At 36.6% G+C, this 22,600-nt stretch overlaps 2 protein-coding genes across 3 annotated transcripts; one reads left to right on the top strand and one right to left on the bottom strand.

Moving 5' to 3' along the window:
* Window positions 1–263: 263 nt before the first annotated feature.
* Window positions 264–9,625, bottom strand: LOC121327942 (integral membrane protein 2B-like). Its single transcript, XM_041272306.1, has 6 exons — window positions 9,377–9,625; window positions 3,071–3,202; window positions 2,439–2,642; window positions 2,136–2,246; window positions 1,422–1,572; window positions 264–972 (listed from the first exon to the last, which is right to left on the bottom strand). The coding sequence occupies exons 1-6, from the start codon at window positions 9,467–9,469 to the stop codon at window positions 884–886; spliced, it is 780 nt and encodes a 259-aa protein (XP_041128240.1). The 5' UTR covers window positions 9,470–9,625; the 3' UTR covers window positions 264–883.
* Window positions 9,626–11,425: 1,800 nt separating this feature from the next.
* On the top strand, window positions 11,426–18,786 carry LOC121328111 (mediator of RNA polymerase II transcription subunit 4-like). 2 transcript variants are annotated; one of them, XM_041272609.1, is made up of 7 exons: window positions 11,426–11,611; window positions 12,227–12,293; window positions 13,547–13,717; window positions 14,470–14,527; window positions 14,724–14,810; window positions 15,548–15,679; window positions 16,346–18,786. In XM_041272609.1, exons 1-7 carry the CDS (start codon window positions 11,541–11,543, stop codon window positions 16,516–16,518), a joined length of 759 nt encoding a protein of 252 aa, XP_041128543.1. In that variant the 5' UTR covers window positions 11,426–11,540; the 3' UTR covers window positions 16,519–18,786. The 2 variants fall into 2 exon arrangements, with proteins under 2 accessions (XP_041128543.1, XP_041128544.1); XM_041272610.1 differs by having other exon boundaries at window positions 11,532–11,611; window positions 12,178–12,293.
* The last annotated feature ends 3,814 nt before the right edge of the window (window positions 18,787–22,600 follow it).

Below are 22,600 nucleotides of genomic sequence, written 5' to 3'. Positions count from 1 at the left end.
GAAAAAACCCACGCGAACATGGGGAGAACATGCAAACTTCACAGACAGACATGAGGCCGGAATCGAACCGTGGAGCTGTGAAGAAACAGCACTAACCACCACACCATGTGCCACCCATTATGTAACAAATTCTCTAGATATATACAAATGTGTGACATATGAGCACATACTCCCAGATTCTGATAATCTCAATAACTAATAGTAAAAAAATAATTTCAGTTTCATCATTTCTGGGGGAAAAAAAAAAAAAAAAAGAGAAAGGATTGTGTCCAAGATTTATTGTGGTATAAGTTACCTTTTACACAGAAGGAAGATTATATACAAATTAGTACTATACGTAACCTATATATTTTCCAAATGCTTCGTGGTATCTTATTGGTTACAGCAAATAAGTAAAACATAAAACCTTAAAAAAAAGGTGAGATTGATGTGAATTGCACTTTTTTTTCGATTACTTTGCATTTTTAAAATACAGATAGCTTAATATTGCCCAGTCCATTCTAATTCACTTGGCTTCCATTTAAAGTTACATTAATCAAACAAGCAGTTAAACCCTGAAAATGAAACTTCCCAAAAATAGATAAGATGTAAATACCATTGTTTTTAATATTGCCGCTATTTTTTTATTTTTTATTATTAAAAATAATTAAAAACATAACACTTGACAAAATAACTTCTCAATAGCTAGTTGGTGCTAATATTATCTACGAGATGAGTAAGGGAAGTTTTACAACACAACCCTGTTTACATTACCAGTTCATTAAAAAATAAAAAGCAACAAAACTGAAAAAACAGGATTAAAAACCCAATCACTGCACACAAAAGTTAAAAAAAAAAAGTGTGGTTTTTCAACAGCAAGCTGTCACTTCAGTAGTTCTGTGCACTACTTCTCACAGATGACAGTTTCGACAGCAAACCTGTTCTCAAAGTGACGAATTGTGTGGCAGTTCAAAGCCTCACGCTTCTGAATGCCTATTTTCAAAGAAACAAAATATGCATATTAGACTACAGCATTTATAAAAAAACCCAAAAAACAACAAAAAAAATTACATTATTTACAATCAACTATGAGAAGCTTAAATTTTTTTTGCCAAGTTATAACTTTTGACTAATTATGTTTATTATGTTTATGCTACCAGTTATCCATGCAACTGTATTATTTTTAATGTTAATTTGTTATATTCCATAGACCAGTGGCTTATAAACAGACACTAGAGAGTAAATGCTCAGCAAAACATACAGCCATTAAAATGTGTATACAACATCAGCAGTCTTCCTTTTTAAAATGTAAATCTGAGTTGTTTGTGTTTTAAAAGCCATTCTAATACTTTTCATTAGAGCTATTTTCACTCCTTTTCCTGATCACTGTGGAGTTAAGCTTTCATTAAACTATTACACCAACGTGCATTTTGTCAGCTTACCTCTAATAACATCTCTGCGCTGAAGTCTATAGGTCTCCTTGCCACGGCAGAGGTTATAAATGAAATAGCCCAGCTGATCGACATTTTCAATGCGGTCAGTGACAATCATCTGCTCGTGGATCAGATACGATTGGGGCAGGTAGGTTCCAGCCTGCAGGAACAGTTTATTGATTCATTAGTAATAATAATAAAAACAAATGCCATCATAAAAAGTAGGAATCTAGGAAAATCAGCACCCAGAGCACTCTTTTTAACTAAGGTTTGGAGTCCTCCAGGTTTTATAGGTCATTAAACATACTGATTCAGAACAGGGAGAGGTTAAATTGGTTCAATAGGTAATTTAGGATACAGGTGGAACATAGACAAGGAGGGCTCCTGACCTCAAGGACTGGAACTATGCACCCCTGCTTCAGGGTATTAGGTAGTCTTCAGTCTTTAAAAGTTTACAAAGTGTAAAAAAAAAAAGTTTACAAGGCTGATCCGTTTTAGATCCACCATCATTTATATAAAATGATAAGACGCCAGCACCTCAAAATATATATGTTTGTGTCTTTGCTATAGCTGTACAATACGTATCTATTAAAGCCTGTAATAAAAGATTAAATCAAGAAAATTATCAAAAAGGCTACAAGGCTAAACTTTAAGCCACCTCAACTCGTTATTAACAAGGAGAAGCTTTCTGAACTAATCACGGCATGGATGCATGGCTCTTACCTTGATGTTAATCAGCAGCTCCAGGAAGTCTCTTGGTGGCATGACAATAGAAGTGTTCAGGGAAATCACATAGCATCTGTTAAGACTGAGATCCAGGTACGCTGTAAGCCTCTAGCAGAAAAAAACACAATATTAAACAGTTGCTTTAAGTGTCAAAAATGATTTTAATCATCCGATCATCTGCAAAAAAATTTTGTAAATTCTATTTGATATGCAATAATCCTTTAAATATTCTGCATTATTACTGATGCTGATTACACAGATTAGCTGAACATTTGCTTTAGGCAATATAAGATTTCTTACTCTGTGAAAATCATGAACTATGTCAGCCGGGTCACTATCTGCAAACTCTGGGACAGGGACGTTAATCAGCTCAACTTGGTCCTCCTCAAGAATACGGATTCTTTCTTCAATCTCATGCAAACGAGCAGATGGGTTGGGAGCATTTGGGATCATATAATCTTCCTCACGGTACTTCACGCCACAGAAGAACATTCCTTCACCTTTCTAAGAATACCAAAGAACAGTTATATGTTAAGTGCGTCAGAGTCTAGTCTTAAGAAAACAATCCTGAGTTTAAATAGCCACTGACTCACCTGGGTCTATTTTATCATTTTACATTTCTCTTTTAATTCATGTTTATTTATGCTATTGCCTAGAAATTGCTGGATAAATATACTATCTTTACACAATTTAATTGATGTTTTAATCAATCTTTATATTCCTTTGTAATATTTTCCCAATTTTTTTTGACTTGCCCTGCTACATTTGTTTGTACCCCTTGACAAGATGAGATGAAAAAGCAGCTGCACAGTTACCCATATCATCGCCCTCTTTTTAATATCTGCCCCTGTTTAGCACTAACCACTGAAAACCCCAGAAAATCTGCCATAATGGAGTCTGGGAAAGAGTATGCACAAAAAGTAAATGTTTACCGGATACATGAAGTATCTGTAGAGATAGGCACCTCCAACTACCACACCAGACAGCATCAGAGCTAGTCCAAGGCACATGCACCAGCACCAGGTTTTTGACTGATGGCGGATATGAATCACATCTTCAGGATCCTGCAATCAAAAAAAGACAAACAGATTAAAAGTCTGCAAGAAAGTGCAATTAACTTTTCCTAAATGACTGGCTTCTTTCAACACCACCAAGTGGCATCCCAGGACTTTACAACACATATATCCCTTTGCTGGTCTTTTTCATATTAATAACACCATCTACATTTTTATTTTAAAGCAATGTGAGCGAGTGAAAAATGAACACAACGATTAAGGGGGTAACAATATACTAATATCACAACACAATAAGTAATCCAGACTGTCTACTTGTATGATGCATAATAATATCAAAGGATCATTCAAGGATGAACAGTTAAAAAGAAAAAAACAAAAAATTCCAAAACTAAATGAGAGAGGGAGAGAATCATTTGGGGAACTACAATGAGCTATGTTGTGCTTTTGGTCTTGTATCATGAAACAAACAATACATGCCTTTATTACAATATTATCTAGCAGGGGTTCCCAAACTTTTTGATAGTGGGCCTCCCTTTCTTAAGAAAAAAATGCCCCCCCCCCTTTTTTAACTTGCCAAACTGAAAAACAAATGTAGAATGCAAAAGAAAGCATTTACACTCTGCCATGAATACATGTGTAGTATGTGTGGCTGCTTCTGAGTGTGGCGCCGCCCCCTGGGAACTCCCGTCCACGGTCAGTAGTGGAATAGCCTGTTCTTGAACCAGCGACCTCCAGGCTATGGGGCGTATCCTGCACTCCATGCAAAGTGCCTTTACCGGATGCGCTATTCCGGAGCCCCTAATATCACTTCTATTAAAGTAAATTAGAAGTGGTCCCATCTTTAGGTGTTATGTATCTCAAGCATGTACCCTGTATACAGTGCCAAAAAGGCTAATACGGGACTTAGATAATGGTTTCAGCTAGAGGAACCACAATGCACCCTCTTAAAATTTTGCCCGAGCCAAATAAACTGTGTTAACCGACTAACTTTTTTTTTTTTTTTTAAAAGTCGCCAATTAGTTTTTTTTGTTGTTTTCTCTCCAATTTAGTAGCGTCCAATTATTTTGTTTACCTCAGCTCATCGCTACCACCCCCCGCTGACTCGGAGCGGCAAAAATGAGCACACGCTGTCCTCAGAAGCATGTGCCATCAGCCGACCGCTTTTTTTCACACTGCAGACTCACCATGCAGCCACCCAGAGCTACAGCATCGGAAAACAGCGCAGCTCTGGGCAGCTTATAGGCAAGCCCGAAGGCGCCCGGCCAGACTACAGGGGTCGCTGGTGTGTGGTGAGCTAAGGACACCATGGCGACCTATGTCCTCCCCTCAGGCGGCGCTCGGCCAATTGCGTGCCACCCCCTGGGAGCTCCCGTCCTCGTCTGGGCAAAGGAATAGCCTGGATTCGAACCGGCGATGTCCAGAAACCGACTAACTTTACCCAGTAAAGAATTCTCTCTCTCAGCCAGTCACAAATAATTTATTGAGAAAGGGAAACTTTTACTTGTCTGCAATTACAGCCTGTGTGAACGGCCTCTGGATGAAAACAATTTTAACAGTGTAAAGCTGTGGTTTCCTTTCACCTCTAAGAAATGGTTCATGTACTGTAGCAAGGTTTTGTTTCAGATGCAAGACTGAAACAATTGTGTGAAACCTAGCCAAATCATTAGGAAATTGGAAATCCACAAGGAAAACTCATTGCTGGAAGACCACTTAGTTAATTTATAGTACATGAACTGTAACTCTCAATTTAAATTTACATCAATCTTATAATCTTTTAAGGAGTGTCACGTCTGCTGTAACACGATCAGTTTGAGCACAGAGTTCCAATAGCTGCTGTCTGCTGTGACTATACAGAACAATGAAAGTCACCTCACACAAAACTACTGTGAGAAAAATACTAAAAGGGATAAATAACTTGTGCAGTAATTTAAATCTGTGCTATACATCCATGTCTAATGTTGCCATTGATAAACTTGATGAAGCACACAGTGGTGTAGGCAGGGAGCTTATAAATAGGATTTTTTTTTCAATTGTTATTTCATGATTAAACTGATCAAGTTGTGGTCTGACCTGCAGTACCCTCATCTTCCTCGCTACACTACTTGGCAACACTAATGACCATGGGCGGAATGAGAGCTTCCGCTTGGCAGGCTGGAGGACATTCATTTTTGCCTGCACTGGCAGGGTTTTTTTGTATCTTATTGTTTATTTTTTATTTATTTTTTTTATATAATATAGGGTGAACTACTCTGCCTATTAAAGAAAATGCAATACACTACTGTTAGTATGTTTGGAAATGGAGAGAGGACAGTAAATTCCTTATTAAATAAACCAATAAACAGATATACAGCATACATAATATGAATATAATAGTTGTTCCTGTCACTTATAGTACTGCCTTAGACTTCTCACTCGCAGTTTGGATGAAAAACCCTTAAATGGTCCCGACCCTTAGGGTCATGCATTTCTAATGTGTTACATAAGGCTTGTTTCACAACTAATCTTGCAACACCTAATGTTAGCTTAAAAAAACAGTGTTCCCATTAGTCAGCCATCCAGTTGTAACTTCACATCAAACAGTTAAGTTCTGTTGAACTATGCTGAAACAGGCTGTTGACAGAAACTGATTCACAGGCTTGATCTTGTATTCAAACCTCAGAACCTATTTCCACCTTCAACTCAGTTCAACCCTGCAATATGCGACATAGGTGGCACCATTATGTAGGCGCCCATTATATGTAACAAAGTAACTTCATGGCTTCTAAGGCATATGCCCATCTGTCCATCAGATCTCTCCTGGAATTATTTCAATTAAATGAGATTTACCAAACATCCTGACAGGCAGGCGGCCAGCCTGCCCCGGAGTGTTTGTTTGAGAACTGCGTCTAGGCAGAGTCAATCCAGGAAAGGGATCAATTCTTCAGTGTCCTAACTGAAGGGTGTCTACAGCTATTAGGCAAGTCCCTGAATCCCAGAGGAGTGTGTTCCAGTACTTAAAAGAAATCATAATCAACTACAGATCCTTTTGTGTTTACCTAAGCTTTGACACGATATGTTTGAACCAATGCAAGTCTGTACTGTTTGTCTTGAAATGCGTTCTTTTGTTGAACTGAACTTGAGATTTGAGTGTAGGCTCATTTGGTTGTTTAAAAAAGGCAGCATACAACTTTTACTCCAGCCTAACTCTATAACTTAAGGACAATAAAAAATAGTTCATTTTACCAAAAGCAGAACCACACAACTAAGGAACAGAATATAACTCAAGGGAGTACTTTAATCATCCAAACAGCTCTGGCTGGAAATACCACTACTCTCTACCCTGTTCCAACTAATCCCAATGAAATGAATAATTAATGGATTTAAGAAATCCATTCAAGTTAAAACTTCCTCTAATAAACTTTTGGTAAGACAGCCTTTCACCTTAAATGGAAAATACAATGCACTTGTATAAGTCTAGCCAACTGAAATTAGAACTTTTTCAATTTTTTTAAATATACAGAATCATCAATATGTATAAGATGTTGGGTAAAGCTGTCCAGTTATTTGTAAACAAACGAATCATGTAACAGATATCAAAAGAATGATCCCATGAGCTGCTTTCTCTTCATATTTGTTTTTTCATGGAACTTCTGTGAGTGCCATGCATTATACCAGGGGTTTTCCAACACAGTATATTCCACACCCTGACAAATGCAATCATGTTTTGTATTATAACAAAGTATTAAAAAAAGTTAGCTAATACTGCAAAGTGTGGTTCACCATAGATATCTATGGTAATCTTTCACTTGAACACCCTGACCCAAATCACCCTTACTTAAGACCAAGACTTCTAAAGTTTCTAGATAGGTATTTAATAGGTAATATTTCATCATGGCTAGTTTACATGAAATTGCCTACAGTATTTCACTTAATCGCTATAAACTGACCGTTTAATTAGATAAATCAGCAGAGCTAAACTATGTAAAATTGACTGCAATGTTTTTTTCCTGTGTTGGAGGTGTGACCAGCAGTGGAAAACATTTTGCACATGCACAGTTTCACCAAAATGTAACAAGCATTATTACCTGTAGCTCAGCTTACAGCTGCCTGTACAAAAAAGGGTAATTGTCTGCAATATCATCAGCATGCAAAGTTTACTCAAATCTGGGGCCGGATGGGGAGAGAGGAATTACAATCCTATAAGTGTGTCTCTTCGGATAACAAGCACTTCCCCATACCACTGTAGCTCACGTGATTGAACACTTGTAATGTGTTCTCACATAAAACAATAATTTACTTAAAACTCAAAAATACTCAAAATAAGCAACGAAAAAAGAAATTAATAAAAAAAGAATGAGAGAAGCCCTAATTATGTTGCAGCTGACATATATATATATATACACACACACACACACACACGCGCGCGCACATAGCAGGGAGTAATATTTTGAGCATTATGTGAGGAAATAGCCCCAGAATGTTATTCAGCTGTTTTCTCTTAGCAAATGACTCCACTCCAACCAAAAGTATCATTTGATCTACTTGCTGATTTGCCATCACAGGAAGCCAGCACTGGCAGGATATCAAGTATTTCATTTCACTGTGGGTTGTGTCTCAACAAGATGAATTTCCTCTGCAGAAACAATACTGTAATTATAAGTTCCAAGTATTATCAAATGTGAGCTGATGAGATTTAGACAATCTAATTAGGGCCATTTTACCATTTAATATATTATATATTTTAGAACTATGGTGTGCCTGTGCTACAGACTAAAATTATCTTTATTTACAGTACATACAATTAGCATACATATGAGTCTTGTACTAGCCTCAATGAAATAAAAAAAATGTGTATAGGATTTAATTTGGAATGTTTGCATTTGTGGTTGATTTCTCACTAAACTGATGTATTCCCACTTCTTATCTCTATACTTTATCACAATTAATTATTGTTGTGGTATTATTTTAAAATAAGTCCCCATCTTTTTTAGTAAAGCATATTAACTCTTGGTGGAATGTGGAACATTTGTTTGAAAATAATTTAACAGAATTTTTCATAAACTGCACGTAAAAAGTCTGTCCCTAGATTCTGTCACTGTAACAGACTTGGAGAATCTTTCCTTAAGAACAGTCATACAGACAGATATTAAAGTGAAAGCCACTGGCACATGTGGGTTTTATTTAGCCTAGCTAATATGAAGTTCCTAAAATGGTCTTTGAAATACCAGTAAGATTTTACATGGAACACGTTATGGCATGATCAGAGCGTCATTATGATTTACAGTTGTATGTATACAGTTCACAATCAGTTGAAGGAAAATAATCTTTAACGACATATATATGTGTGTGTGTGTGTGTGTGTGTGTGTGTGTGTGTATATATATATATATATATATATATATATATATATATATATATATATATATATATATATATATATATAAGTGCTTGTGACTAAGCTTGCACTCCCGGAAACGGTTGACCCAACTTGGGTTAAGACAAAAATGGATTAACCCACTAGTAATAAAGATAAAAAGCAGTACAAAGTTGTTCAGATAGTTTTAACAAATTACATTTCGTCACACCTTTTATCCAACGTGTCACTCCAAAATCGCATAACATTTCTTAAAGGATAAGAATGAAATTACATTTCTAAAAAAAAAAAATTCCAATATATACAATTTTATTAAAATATTCTGGAATTTCGAAAACATAGTGAGAAGATCATGTGTGTCCGGCTATTTACGTCTCCTCTGTGTTGCTTGAGAGGACTCTTGCATTCACTCAGGCTGAGCTGTACTGATAAGAAACGAAAACAACTGTAGCAAATTTTGTACTACCACAGTCAGCCATTTTTGACTTGTAACATTATGAAAAAAGACCACGGTTAAATTTAAACTGTACAGCCTTTGATGTTACACTAAATCATTAAATGCATCGTTTTAATTCTACAGATATCTAAAATCATCCTAATTTAGACCCCTGCGCCGTGTTGTTTTTCGGTACCAATTCTTCACAGAAATGTAGCCTAAGAAATGGTAATCCGACACTCTGAACCTAAACGACTTACACAAAAGCAACTTCCGTTTTTATTTTTATAACAGGGTCGACGCCTGTCGTTTTTATAAAGGCTATTTATAAACGAAATATCTGATTCCCAACATTAACTGTGTTAACCAGTATTTGAACGTAACAATAATCACCATGGTGCCGCTTTTGTTTTGCACCAAAAACACAGCTCACCTTGTCTTCAGGAATGATAAGAGTTTCGCTCTTTTCTTCTTCCTTTTTCCCATCTTTCTGAGCAAGGGCCGAATTGAACGACACTTTGACCATCGTGCCAAATGTAGACTCGACAAATATAAAAATCAAGACACTAAATTGTTTGAATATTGCAAAGAAACCTTTAGACCCCTTCACTAGATTACTCCTCCAACTGGCAGTGACGCAGTTTATAACACGGACTGCCTGATTTTGTGAAAGCGAAGCTTCCAGTCTATGAAAACATACTGTAGAAACTTCAAATGACCACAAGAGGCGCGCTTTTCTTACCGTACAGTACAGAATACTGTACACATTTTAGTAGGGTGTTCACATTCTTAATAATCTAATTTTGAAAGTAGGAGTGGCCGTGTGTTTGCATAAACTTTGGACAATTATGAAATATATACTGCAATTATACCAATTCAATGTTTAATCACAATTTGATAAGCGATTCGCCAGGTATATGCAAAAATGTAAGCATGCAATAGAGAGAGATGAATGAACATACAGACCTCCAAAGATCCCCACAAATGTTATATCATTATTATTCTAGTAGAGTTAATCAACATTTTTTGCACAGGCTGTTGCAGGAGCTAGAAAACAAAGATACCATAGATCTAGATTTAAATTGTATTTTAATGTGTGTCCTATAGGAGATGAACAAATGAATGAAAAGCCAGATCGACTCTTATGGTGCTGCTAGGGAGGTCTGAACATGCTACCCATGGCCACGACGCCTGCCTCCTCCTACGCCCCGTAGAAGTTGTTTTTCAGTCAAAGGTAAAAGATTAAGTATTTCTACACACAGTAAGCATGACACATCACTGCATGTTTCCTGGAACAGTAGAACCCTGCTGTTTGCTGTGGAAAAGACCTTACTTAGGGCATTAGTTTTGAGAATGGGGCAGTGTGGGCCTGTATGAGACAGGTGGAATAGCCAGATGGATCCCTGTGGTGTCTCCAATAACAACCTACATTAAGAAGTTTATTTTAGACTTTGCCTTCACTAATTTGACACCTTTTAGGGGTGAACTGATGCCCAACAAATCTAAATGCCAGTTACACTAACCTCTAATGTTAATTAGGCAATATTTACACCATGTAGAGCAGGGGGCTCCAACCCTGGTCCTATCCAACAGGTTTTATGGGTGTCTTTACATTATCAGTGGCTAAAGATCTGGAACACCTGTTAATCTTGACTAATTAAGCCAATAATTGGTTCAAGTAAGTAAGTGAGAGATTGGTTGAAACAAAAACCAGCAGCCACAGTAGCTCTCCAGGACCGGGGTTGGAGACCCCTGATGTAGAAACTTCTACTGGTAGGCTTACGTTTTGCCACGTCTAAACTGTAGTAAAGTTACAGCTATACTAATATTAAAATATAAGAATACGACCTTGTCATTCTAATATTATGGATGAAGCATGCCATTAGACTGTATTACCGAAACATTTTAATTAAAGGTTGACAGCATTTTGACGTGCAAAATCATTTAATATATAAATAAATCTCCGCGATCACACATAAACTACATCTGACTGACAACGACGTTATAGAAACATAAAAAGACAGGGGTTTAAAACAGTTTACCATATAAAGAGTCGTCTACCACACACATTAAAATTAATGTGTGTTAATTAAAATATCATTCATTAATTAAATGATTTAATCAGAGGAATGATTGTAAATGAAACCAGACGCCATGTGATATATGTACTTCAAATCCAAGGTTAAATTAAATGAATGGTTTTGTTTTATGTGTGTTTAGATACAAACTGGCTAGTCTTTGTTTTAGTGTTTCTAGTAAACCATGAAACAATTCTAGGGGCCACTGAAGCCCTAATTAAGTACATTAATCTACAGGAAAGTATAATTTTAGGTGTCGTTTTATTTTTTAAATCTTATCAAAAATAACTGATACTCCCGTCCGGTAGGTGACTATAGTAAGTCCTATATGGTGCACTTAATGCGCCAATAAAACCCAATCGCCTGACCACGGGAACACTGTGCAGTAGTACCCTTCCGACACTAGCTGTCACCATGTGTATTTCACATTTTGCTCTTGGTAGCTTTTCTTCTCTCCATCTCGCTTCTTCTTGTTGATTTGGTTGGTGTGGACCTGCGCAGGAAAAACAACGCTCAGCCATGGCGGTTTCTGAGAGATCTACTAAAGAGGGATTATTGAGTGTTTTAGACGACGTGGAGGTGTTATCAAGGTAAATATTGAGAGAAAGCTCTGAATATCTATATCTATCTCTCTATAGCTAGAGAGATAGATAGATACATATGTCTCGATCTCTATCTATCTATCTATATCATATACCATAAACCAGATTGTAAGAAAAATACTGATTTCAAATGTGAAACATCACGTTTACATTTATGTGGATGCTTCACTGTAGTTATCACGACTGATTAGATTAATTAAAATATCATTCATTAATTAAATGATTTAATCAGAGGAATGATTGCAAATGAAACCAGACGCCGTGTGATATATGTACTTAAAATCCAAGGTTAAATTAAATGGATGGTTTTGTTTTATGTGTGTTTAGATACAAACTGGCTAGTCTTTGTTTTAGTGTTCCTAGTAAACCATGAAGTAATGTGAATTTGGAGTAAAATCTGAGAACCAGAATAAACACGACATCATGGATATTTGGTCAGTGTAATATGTGTTGGTACAATAGAGTAAGTAAACGAATTCGTTAGTTTTTATTAACTTGTTAACGTCTGATAGATACGGCCATATGATATATTCCAGCATATTGAATGCTTTCAGAAAAATGTCTTTAAAAAAGAAAACACGACTAGACTTCGTACATTCCCAGGGAATTGATCGAAATGTTGGCGATATCAAGAAATCAGAAGTTACCACAGCCTGGAGAGGAGAGTCAAGTAAGTTGAAAATGACGATGTCTGTGGCTTTTCATAGGAATTACTGTACTATTGATGTACGGAGAGAACGGTATATGTCAAAATATAATATGGTTTGAATCAACGGTATAGATTAGCTGCGTACTTGCAGTTTTTAAGGATTATAAAATCGAAAATATGGACTGAATTTAAACTTAATGCGTAAAAACACGCATAGCAATTTTGCTGCACAGCTTGTTGGGCTCCCCAAAAACTTCCACTAACAACTACATTTCCCAGAATACAATGCCTTCAGTCAGCAGGAAACTGCTAAAAAAAAAAAAAAAAAAAAAAAAAAAAAAAAAAAAAAAAAACAAAAAAAAAAAAAAAAAAAAAAAAAAAATTATCCAATCTCTGGCTAGCCATGTTGTCTTTGCAGCCAATCGCACTAAGATAAGAAATTTGAAACTACAAACAGGGGTTGTAGCGTAAACACCTCAGTGCAGCAACGAATCCATCTGGAGTCCTCGTCAGAGACAACCGCTAAAAAGGTGCCTGTAATATTAAACGAACTGTTTTATAATTTATTTAAGGAAAATTCATTTTGTATTTATCTGCATGGCTTTATATTTAAGTTTTAACATGTTCACTTAGTTTAAGAATTTAATGTTGAAATATACGTTCTGTTCCTGTGCTTGTCTTCCGAGTCATATTGGCTGTGGTGAATAAAGTGAGTAAGAATAGCTTTTGGCTCTGATTTTTATTTTAATACTAAGTTTTTGTACAAGAGTTCATTGTAACATTGCAGTTAAAATGGAAGGCTCTTTTTAATGCCAATCCCATTACCATTAAAGATTGTACAGTATTTAATCGAGATTACTCATGACTTCAAGATCATGTTGCATTTTACCCCCTGAAGTACATTTTACTATGTTAAATTTAGAGAGTAAGTTAATCCCATACCCAAAACGTTATCTGGAGCGCTGGTATAACCTTTTTGGAGAGTTTTTTTTTTTTTTTTTTTTATGAGCACTATGGAATATTTTAAGTTGGCCCACCACAGTACATGGGAAAAACTGCTATTGCTTCCTGCAAATATTTGAAACCATGAGTTAACACACACAAGATTATCAGCACAATAAAAACAGGGACAGTTTAACATTTTGTTTTAAATCGTAGGTTAGTAATCTTTTGGAGCACATGTGTCTAACTGTGCTGTTTTTAAATATCATTTCTTTGTTTGCTTTCTAACCTGTGTTTAATAAAGATGGTATTAAGAGGGAATGTTTTTGCAGATCCTGGAGTTATTGGTGCAGAGGGACGGGGAGTTTCAGGAGTTAATGAAGGTGGCTCAGGAGCAGGGCAAAGTCCACCAGGAGATGCAACTTCTGGAGAAGGAGGTGGAGAAGAGGGACAGTGACATCCAGCAGCTGCAGAAGCAGCTTAAAGAAGCTGAACACATACTGGTGAGTGAGGAAAAACTTCAAGAATTGCTATACAGCTGGAGCTTGTTTACACAGCACACCATTGCCAGTAATATCTCCTGCAAGAAGACTATACAGTGGAGTGTGTCTCAACTTCACATTATTCCAAATATCTGGAGAGCCATTTCTCAATTGCTCACTTGCTATTACCATTATTAACAAGTTGTCAGATTGTGGGGATATGTATATATATGGAGGTGACTCTGGTTCATCTAACCCGCTCTGCAATTTTTGCAGATATGTGGAGAATCGCTTTTCAAGTTATTAGTTCATTGATTAATCGTATTTTGTACATACTGCTATTTTTCAACTTTTTTTTATCAATCTGATTGTCTAATCTTGAATTTACAGTTGGGTAGGGGGACATACTTGTGATCAGACAGAGTTCATTTTTGCTTTTCCAAAAAAACAAACCAACATGTTAGTTAATTTTAATTTCTGTTAAGGTTAATTTCTGGTACGCCAGGGTGTTGTGGTATGCTTAAATATCACAACACCTGTTTTGCAATGAAACATAGTAGGTCACTACAGGGATAGATAACTGGCAGGGGACTGGCTTGATCAGGTGTAAAATTGACCATAATGTGTTAACTTTAGGAATTAAAGTTTTGTTTATTTTTATCTAATGTGCAAATGAACTATTAATACATTATATTGAATCCAACTCCTTTTTTTTCACAAGTACTGTATAGTGTTTCTAAAATGAATGAAAATAAATTCTTCTCCATCTCTAGGCAACTGCAGTATATCAAGCAAAGGAAAAACTAAAATCAATAGAAAAAGCAAGAAAAGGTTGGTATTGAGAACACCATTTGAATTAGGCAAACACATAGCCATAGGTTGAGACTAATAGTTTGGAGTATTTGGAATGTGTTAGATGTGTGAGCATAACTGTTTTAGACCATGACTTTTTATTTTAACGTTGCCTCGTGCATTTCTGGTTTTGTTCCTAATTAGCTATGTCTTTCTCTCCAATTTCTTTTTCCAGGTAGCATCTCCTCTGAAGAAATTATCAAGTATGCTCACCGCATCAGTGCCAGTAATGCGGTGTGTGCGCCTCTGACATGGGTGCCAGGTGAGTTGTCTGGCATTTTTCTGTAATTCTATGAACTTGCTTTTGAAAGTTCATTCTAGCAATCCTCAATAATTTAGTTACAAAACAACCCTAATGATATGCAGTAGCCCCAGCCAGCTATTTGCCTGTAGCAGTTTGAGAGCGCAAAAATCACAGCTTTGCAATGCTGTTTTTTTCTACCAGCGTTGAATCAGCAGCACTGCATTAGTCCTGCCACCAGATGGCAAAAGAAAGCATAAAATGTAAGGCTGAGGTGATGTATTGATGCATTTATCGTTTGACAACTAACGATAGTCAGTCAAGCCAGTGCATTTTTTTTATTTTTACCCTTTCATAACTTAAGACTAAACTTTAAAGCTATTGTGCATTTTGTCAGTGCAGCTAAACTGCCCATGGTTTGGAATTATGCTCCAACGTCACCTTATTGTTCACGTGCTGAAACGGGAGGAATTATAGTTACTGTACAAAATCAATAGAGCAGGCTGTATAAAAGTGCTTAAATGTAAAAATACCCCACAAAACACTACCTATTTTAAGCACACGAGAGACAATCAATCCAACAAGAATCTTAAATGAGCAGCTTCTGTTAATTTACATTTGTATTTATACTACCTGTACAATACTACTACACTTCCAACTATGATTCACTACTCTGAATCAAAGTATTATACAGTCCTATTAGTTTTGTATTTAATACATGTGAGGAAGATATTTTATATTCTATTTCTTTTCATTAGGTGACCCCCGCAGACCATACCCGACTGACCTGGAGATGAGGGGTGGGTTGTTGGGACAGATGAGTAACCTCCCTACCAGTGGTGTCAATGGACACCTGCCTGGGGATGCACTGGCTGCTGGGAGATTACCAGGTCATTTTCTAATTGCTTTGCTTTGTTTTATTGTATTATTTTTTTTATATCTGGCTATCATGCGTTTGCATAGCTGCAGTTTTTAAAAATATGCTTGGGTAGGTATTTTAGCCACTGGCTCTACATTTGTTGACTGCTGGTTTTTAGACATTAGGACACAAGATATGTTCAATGACCAGTTTGGTCTTTCCAATTTTATTTCGATGTGTAGATATTTTTCTAATCAAACCGCAATTTTTGGTTGTCCCTATTCCCAGTAGGCTTAAAAATAGTTTTCTCCTTTTACTCCCCACTGTGGTATTGTGGATGTGGCCATACATACAACTGTGACATTTCAGATGCATTCATTGAAGGAATGGCTTACCCAGTCCTGATTTTAAAAGGACATTCTGTTACACAGGTTTATTGAGGTGTATGGAGGCACCTTTTTCTGAAGGGGCACACAGTGGCTGTAGATACTGATGTACTTTTTCAGGATACCAATGGCTCTTATTTTGATTTGCAGCTATGACTGGGGGTGTACATCACTGACATACCTGTTCAGTTCTGAAACTAGTTAAGAAGCTAAATCACTTGACCATACCAAACGCAGAGAACCCACAAGTAAGCTTTGCCACCCTGTCTGCCCGTGTGAAAGCTCTCCTAACCGTAGCTCCTGTCTTTCAGATGTGTTGACGCCGCAGTACCTGTGGCAGTCGAGTGATATGTCTATGAACATGCTACCTCCGAACCACAGCAATCACTTCATGCTGGAGCCTCCGGGACACAACAAGGAGAATGAGGATGATGTGGAGGCGATGTCCACAGACTCCTCCAGCAGCAGCAGCGATTCAGACTAGATGTAAAGGAAAGTGAGGAGAGAGAGCGTGCAATGGACTCGGGACTTACTAACTGCATTTTAGCAGCTGAGCAGAAACTGCTATTAAACTTTTCCCTGTTGCAGAAGGGAGTGAAAATGGCTGCAGTTGGAAAAGCATACTGGACTCCGCTGTAAACTGACTATTTAAACACACATTGATACTGATCTTTTGCCTTGCAGTACATTGAGCTAAAAGAGCCAATAAACAAAGGCCCATTATCTCCTATTAAACACAGCTTCAGTAGAGACAGGGCAGTACTAAACAGACACTTAAGAATACCCTGCTTCAGGTATGAGTTCATTGGAGAATGGTTCATTGATTTGATGGTGCATGATGTTGTTATAGTTAGTAGCACCCAAGGAACTTAAATTCTTTGTACTGAAGTGGATAATATGCAACAGATAGGATGCATTCGGTTAAGTTACTATTTCAAAATAGTATCTAGTGGTGATAGCTTTTCTACTGAAGTGGTCTGCATTAGTCTGGAATTTGTAAATAGTACTGGAATATGTCAATTGTGACATTTTCCTACTTTGTAAATTGAGTTGAAGATAAAAATAATCCAGACATTGAATTAAATTTGTACAATTGAAGGTGTATCAAAATGTGATGAACAAGTTCCACTAGAACCAGCACAGACTGTATTCTAACAGTAAGTTAGCTGCTAATGCAGAGCAGAGAGGCTTGAGTGAAGTCACAAGGATACATAATTTTGTTAATGAAAAATGTAAATACGGACTAAAAGCAGAAAATATGGCTTTTTTTATAGAGTTATATATAGTAAAGTAAACAAAGTGATGAGCTAAACTACATTTAATATTCCTCAAACTTTACATTACAGATGCAGTTATGTTTGCAAGAAGGGTTGGTGTTAACCTATGTTAATGCTTTAAGTTAAATAATCATGATACCAACTATCCAGTGTATTAGTTAGAAAAGCTTTCCTTAAATAACTGTTCCATGTGCACACTGACCCACTGTTAAACAGTTAAGGTTCTTTTAAGATGGTAAAACTTAATATTTGCTATGGAAATTGTTTCATATCAGAATTTTGCCTTTTTGCTAATTTTGAAGGTAATTCTGTTTGTACTTTGTTACTCTATAGTTTGATTATGTTTAGCATTATGATGATTACTTAATAAAACTGGTACTGGTTAAAGATGGCACTTCCATTTAAAAAAAAAAAAAAGTATGTAAAGATGAAAAATGTTCTTAATGAGCATAAGTGGGTCTACAAGGAATCGGTATACATGAAGTGTCATTTTTGGCTGTCACTTCCCTTGTCATTTTAAGATTCCACCGTTAATACATAAGTTACCCTATCCAAGGTTTATTGCATGGGGTTACAACTATGCCCTGTAATTGGTATTGAAACATCAGACTGTACATTCACTGTGGTAATTCAATTCACATTACAGCATTTGTTTAATTTAAAACAGCAGTGATACAATGCATTTAACATATGGGGACATGTTCATAATGCATTAACATGTAGGTAAACACATTGGCCTGCAATACATTAACCAGCACTCTGATGTACGAATACAGCACCGATATCTATTGTTGAGTTGGTGTTCTGTTGTGAGATGTCAAACAGTTGTTTTTTCAGGCAGGCTAAAGGCAGGAAAAGCTAGCTGTCTGGTGGGAAGTCTTCCCATTTTATCCAGGTCCATCCTATTACAGAGATCATGTTTTAAGTTAATAGAAGAAAGTTGCTGCTGAATTGCATATATCTGTGTGAACCATACAAAGTATAGGAACAAAGACATACAACTCAAATGTGTGAAGTCGACAGCGTAGGGAAACTTCTCAGTAGGCAAGCTTAGGTCCAATTGGAAACAAGGTGCTTCAGATCAATTCAGTTGTCCGGTGTAAAATATTTACATAAAAGGAGAGCTTCAGATCAAGATATACCTGCTTCTCTTAACCCTCCTATACACAAAAGTTATTTGTAACATAATAAAATAGAAATCCCATTTTGATAGTTTAAAGATGTTTCTGTATTCACTATTAAGTATGTCAGCACAGGTATTTGAAATGAAGATTATAATGGACAAGGGATGTTGCCTACTTGTGAAACTAAATATACGATGGAAACTGTTTAATGCTGTGTGTTTGCAGTAATGAACTTGCCTATTGCCATATTCTTATTTTTCTGTGTGCACTGAATCCTTTGTAGGCCTATTTTGTTCACCTTTGCTTTTTAATGTACATTTGCCTCCAAGATTATATTGTTTAAAGACAGGATTCAATATATGTGAAATTCATTTCTGCAACTATACTCATTGGTAGTTCCATTGAAGATGAAATCACTTCCACAGTAAGTTGGTTTTTTTTTTTCACTTACCTGTAGAGAAAATTCCCATCTTACAAAGCTTTGCCTTTTGTTATAGAGCTGGCATCAAATGAGTAAGTGCTCATGTAAACGAAGCGCTAACATAAATGAATTAATCTCTTGGCATGATCAACATTGCTTTGGCAGTGTCAATATTTCTGCATGTGCTGCAGCCCCCAGTTTGGGAACCACTGTTCTAAAGAACATACTTTGTCCTCAGGAACTGAGAACTGGTCAAGTGACCTGAGCATTGTATGTATTCCAAAGAAAGTGATTGAAAACATAAATTAAAAAGTACATATACATACATCCATACCTTCATTCTTCTCAGGCTCTAAATTCACTGGTTTGGGTGGGTAGCTTGTATCCAATTCTCTTGTTTTTAAGCTGATATAGTGGTACTCTTCTAATTTGATGGAGTTCACTACAGATGTGTAACAAACATTCTTCAGGTGAAGCCCTGCTTCTTCTAGCACCTCCCTTTTAGCACACTCTAACAAAGCTTCTCTGGAAAAAACAGCTTACTTTTGGGGATAGATTCAGCTGCTCTAAAGTTTCAAAACTAGAAAAACTAAACTCAGAATTCTTACTCAGGGACCATATACAAATCTGCCCCAAATGTTAATTTTGATGAGCAATCATGATTTTTCAGGGATATGGAGGTCATTTGTATGTGTGTATTATCTAAAATGAGAATGGAATAGGAAGAAATATTCATTTTAATAAACACAACTGAAAACATCACAAACAGGTCAATTCAAAGTTGTTCTGGCTCAGGGGCTTGTCTCATTTTTAAGGCAACCTGAATGACTCTATTCTATCACATGAAAAATATACGTCACAGAAATCCCAACTAACAGATTTTTATATTAATTAAGGATTGCATACAGCTTAAACAGAGTTATAATTTTCAAAGATGTAAAAGTCTATTTTTTTGGTACCACCGTTTATGACAAAAACACAAAAAAGTATTTAATGACAAGGAAAGAAAACACTAAATACACAATTCTGTGTACAATAACTGACACACACCATAACTGTGAAACAAATCAAACATGTTTGATTTGTTCCCCATACTTCACATGGATGATTATTATACAATATATTATGATTATATACTGTATGCCCATTAAATTCATTACCCAAATTCCAAGTGCCCTCCTGGAAGCTGGGAAATTCCTTATCTCATGGAACGTTTCCTTCTTCTCAACAGGACACAATGTGGATGGAGCTGCTAGTAACAAGCACACCCACTCCAGCCCTGGCCTCTTAGGAGGACAAGATGTAGAAGAGCCACTTGCCGGCTCCATAATTACATAAAAAAATAGCAGTCACCTTAATTTCTATAAAATGTGCTAATTTCTCTCAAATAGGGTGCATTTAGTGTTTTCGTCTCCAGTAAAATAACAACTTTGCTTGCCACAGTACTGTATTACACAGTCCTGAGTTTGGAATATAATTTAACAGAGATTAGTTGAAGCAGATTGGTTTCCCATGCAGAAGTTGTTTGCAACCATGGTGACCACAGTAGGCCACCATGCACTCATGGAAGTGGAGCTGTTGTTCAGGCTTGAAGTGAGGAAGAACTATCTTTTTCATCTCCATATGGGGCCTCAGTTTCCACATCCTGTCCTTGGGGTCCACCTTGGTAATATCTGCACAGTGGCTGAACCTCATGATGTGCTCCTGACCTCTGCTGCCTCCCTCTAATGGGGTCAATCAAGCCTCCTTGTCCTCATCAGCTGTCTTCATCTGATGGCTGGATCAGGAGGTTCTATATGGATTTCTCCTCTTAAGTGTCCAGTGTTCCGCTTCTGGAAAAGGAGATATGCAGAACAAAAATAAAAATAAAGTATTTGATGGGTTTTGACCCCTCCTAAACTTTTAAACTAGAAAGGAAGGGGGGAGAAATCAACAAAAAAACAGAAGGGAGACCGCATCAAAACAAGAACAACAACTCAGGTAAGACAACCATTAAATGTATTTATCTAAATGCTAGAAGTATCAGAAACAAAATTCTAGAACTTGAAGCTACTGCACTAACAGGTAACTATGATGTGATAGGTGTTACAGAAACTTGGTTATCTGAGAGTGATGGGGACGAATATAATATTTGTGGGTATACACTGTATAGGAAAGACAGGCAGGACAGAAGAGGAGGAGGGGTAGCGCTATACATAAGAAACAGTCTTGAAGCCCAGGTGTTAAACCTGGACAAAGAAAATAAAACCGAATCAATATGGGTCAGAATAACAGACAAAAATTCAAAAGGCATAATAATAGGAGCATGCTATAGACCGCCAGATTCAGACGGTGAGCACAATAATCTGTTATACAATGACATTAGAAATGTGTGTAGCAAAGGAGAAGCCATACTAATGGGGGATTTCAACTTCCCCCAAATAAAATGGGAAAACCCGGTGGGTAGCGCGAAGGATGAAATAGAAATGGTGGAAATGACAAATGACTGCTTCCTAACACAATTTGTGAAGGCACCCACTAGAGGGGAGGCATGCCTTGATTTAGTCTTTTCAAATAACGAAGATAGAATAACTAAAACAGAGGTCAGAGAACCACTGGCAAACTCAGACCACAACATGGTCTCATTTGAAGTGTTTTTTAAATCCTCAAAAGTAAAGACTAAAGCTAAGGTTTACAATTTTAGAAAAGCAAACTATGAAGGTATGAAACAGAGACTAACAGAAGTAGATTGGAGTAAAATAGAGAAAACACCCACAGAAGAAGGATGGTTGTTCTTCAAAAACGTAGTACTAGAGGCGCAAAACAATTATATCCCTAAAGTAGACAAATCTAAATGTAAAACTAAATTGCCAAAATGGTTTAATAGATCAATTAAAAAAAATATTCAGCGAAAAAAGGCACTTTACAGAGCATTAAAAAAGGACCAAAAAGAAAGTACACAGAAAGAGTACACAGAACTGCAAATGCAAGTCAAAAAGGAAGTTAGAAAGGCCAAGAGAGAAATAGAAATGAACATTGCTAAGGGAGCTAAAACCAATTCCAAAATGTTTTTCCAATATTACAACAGCAAGAGAACATTCAAAGAGGAGATTAAATGTTTAAGAGATACAAATGGCAAAATCGTAGAGGAAGAAAAAAAAATAGCAAATATGTTAAATGATTACTTTTCACAAGTTTTTACAAAGGAAGATACTGACAACATGCCCCACATGTCATCCAGTTCCTATCCAGTTTTAAATAACTTTAGCATAACTGAGGCAGAAGTGTTAAAGGGACTAGGAGCTCTTAAAATAAACAAATCCCCTGGGCCGGATGAGATCCTCCCAGTAGTACTCAAAGAAATGAAAGAAGTAATTTACAAACCGCTAACCAAGATCATGCAGCAGTCTCTTGACACAGGGGTGGTACCGACAGACTGGAAAATTGCAAACGTAATACCGATCCACAAAAAGGGAAACAAAACTGAACCAGGTAACTACAGACCAGTAAGCCTGACTTCTATTATATGCAAACTTATGGAAACTATAATAAGAGCCAAAATGGAAAATTACCTATATGGTAACAGGGTACTGGGAGACAGTCAACATGGTTTTAGGAAAGGGAGATCGTGCCTAACTAACTTGCTTGATTTTTTTGAGGATGCAACATCGATAATGGATAATTGCAAAGCATATGACATGGTTTATTTAGATTTCCAGAAAGCTTTTGACAAAGTCCTGCACAAAAGATTAATTCTCAAACTGA

This window comes from Polyodon spathula, chromosome 15 (genome assembly GCF_017654505.1).
Source record: "Polyodon spathula isolate WHYD16114869_AA chromosome 15, ASM1765450v1, whole genome shotgun sequence".
NCBI classification, from domain to species: domain Eukaryota; kingdom Metazoa; phylum Chordata; class Actinopteri; order Acipenseriformes; family Polyodontidae; genus Polyodon; species Polyodon spathula.
The sequence above is the reverse complement of the archived record's forward strand: the minus strand, read 5'-3'. Positions and strand labels throughout refer to the sequence as shown.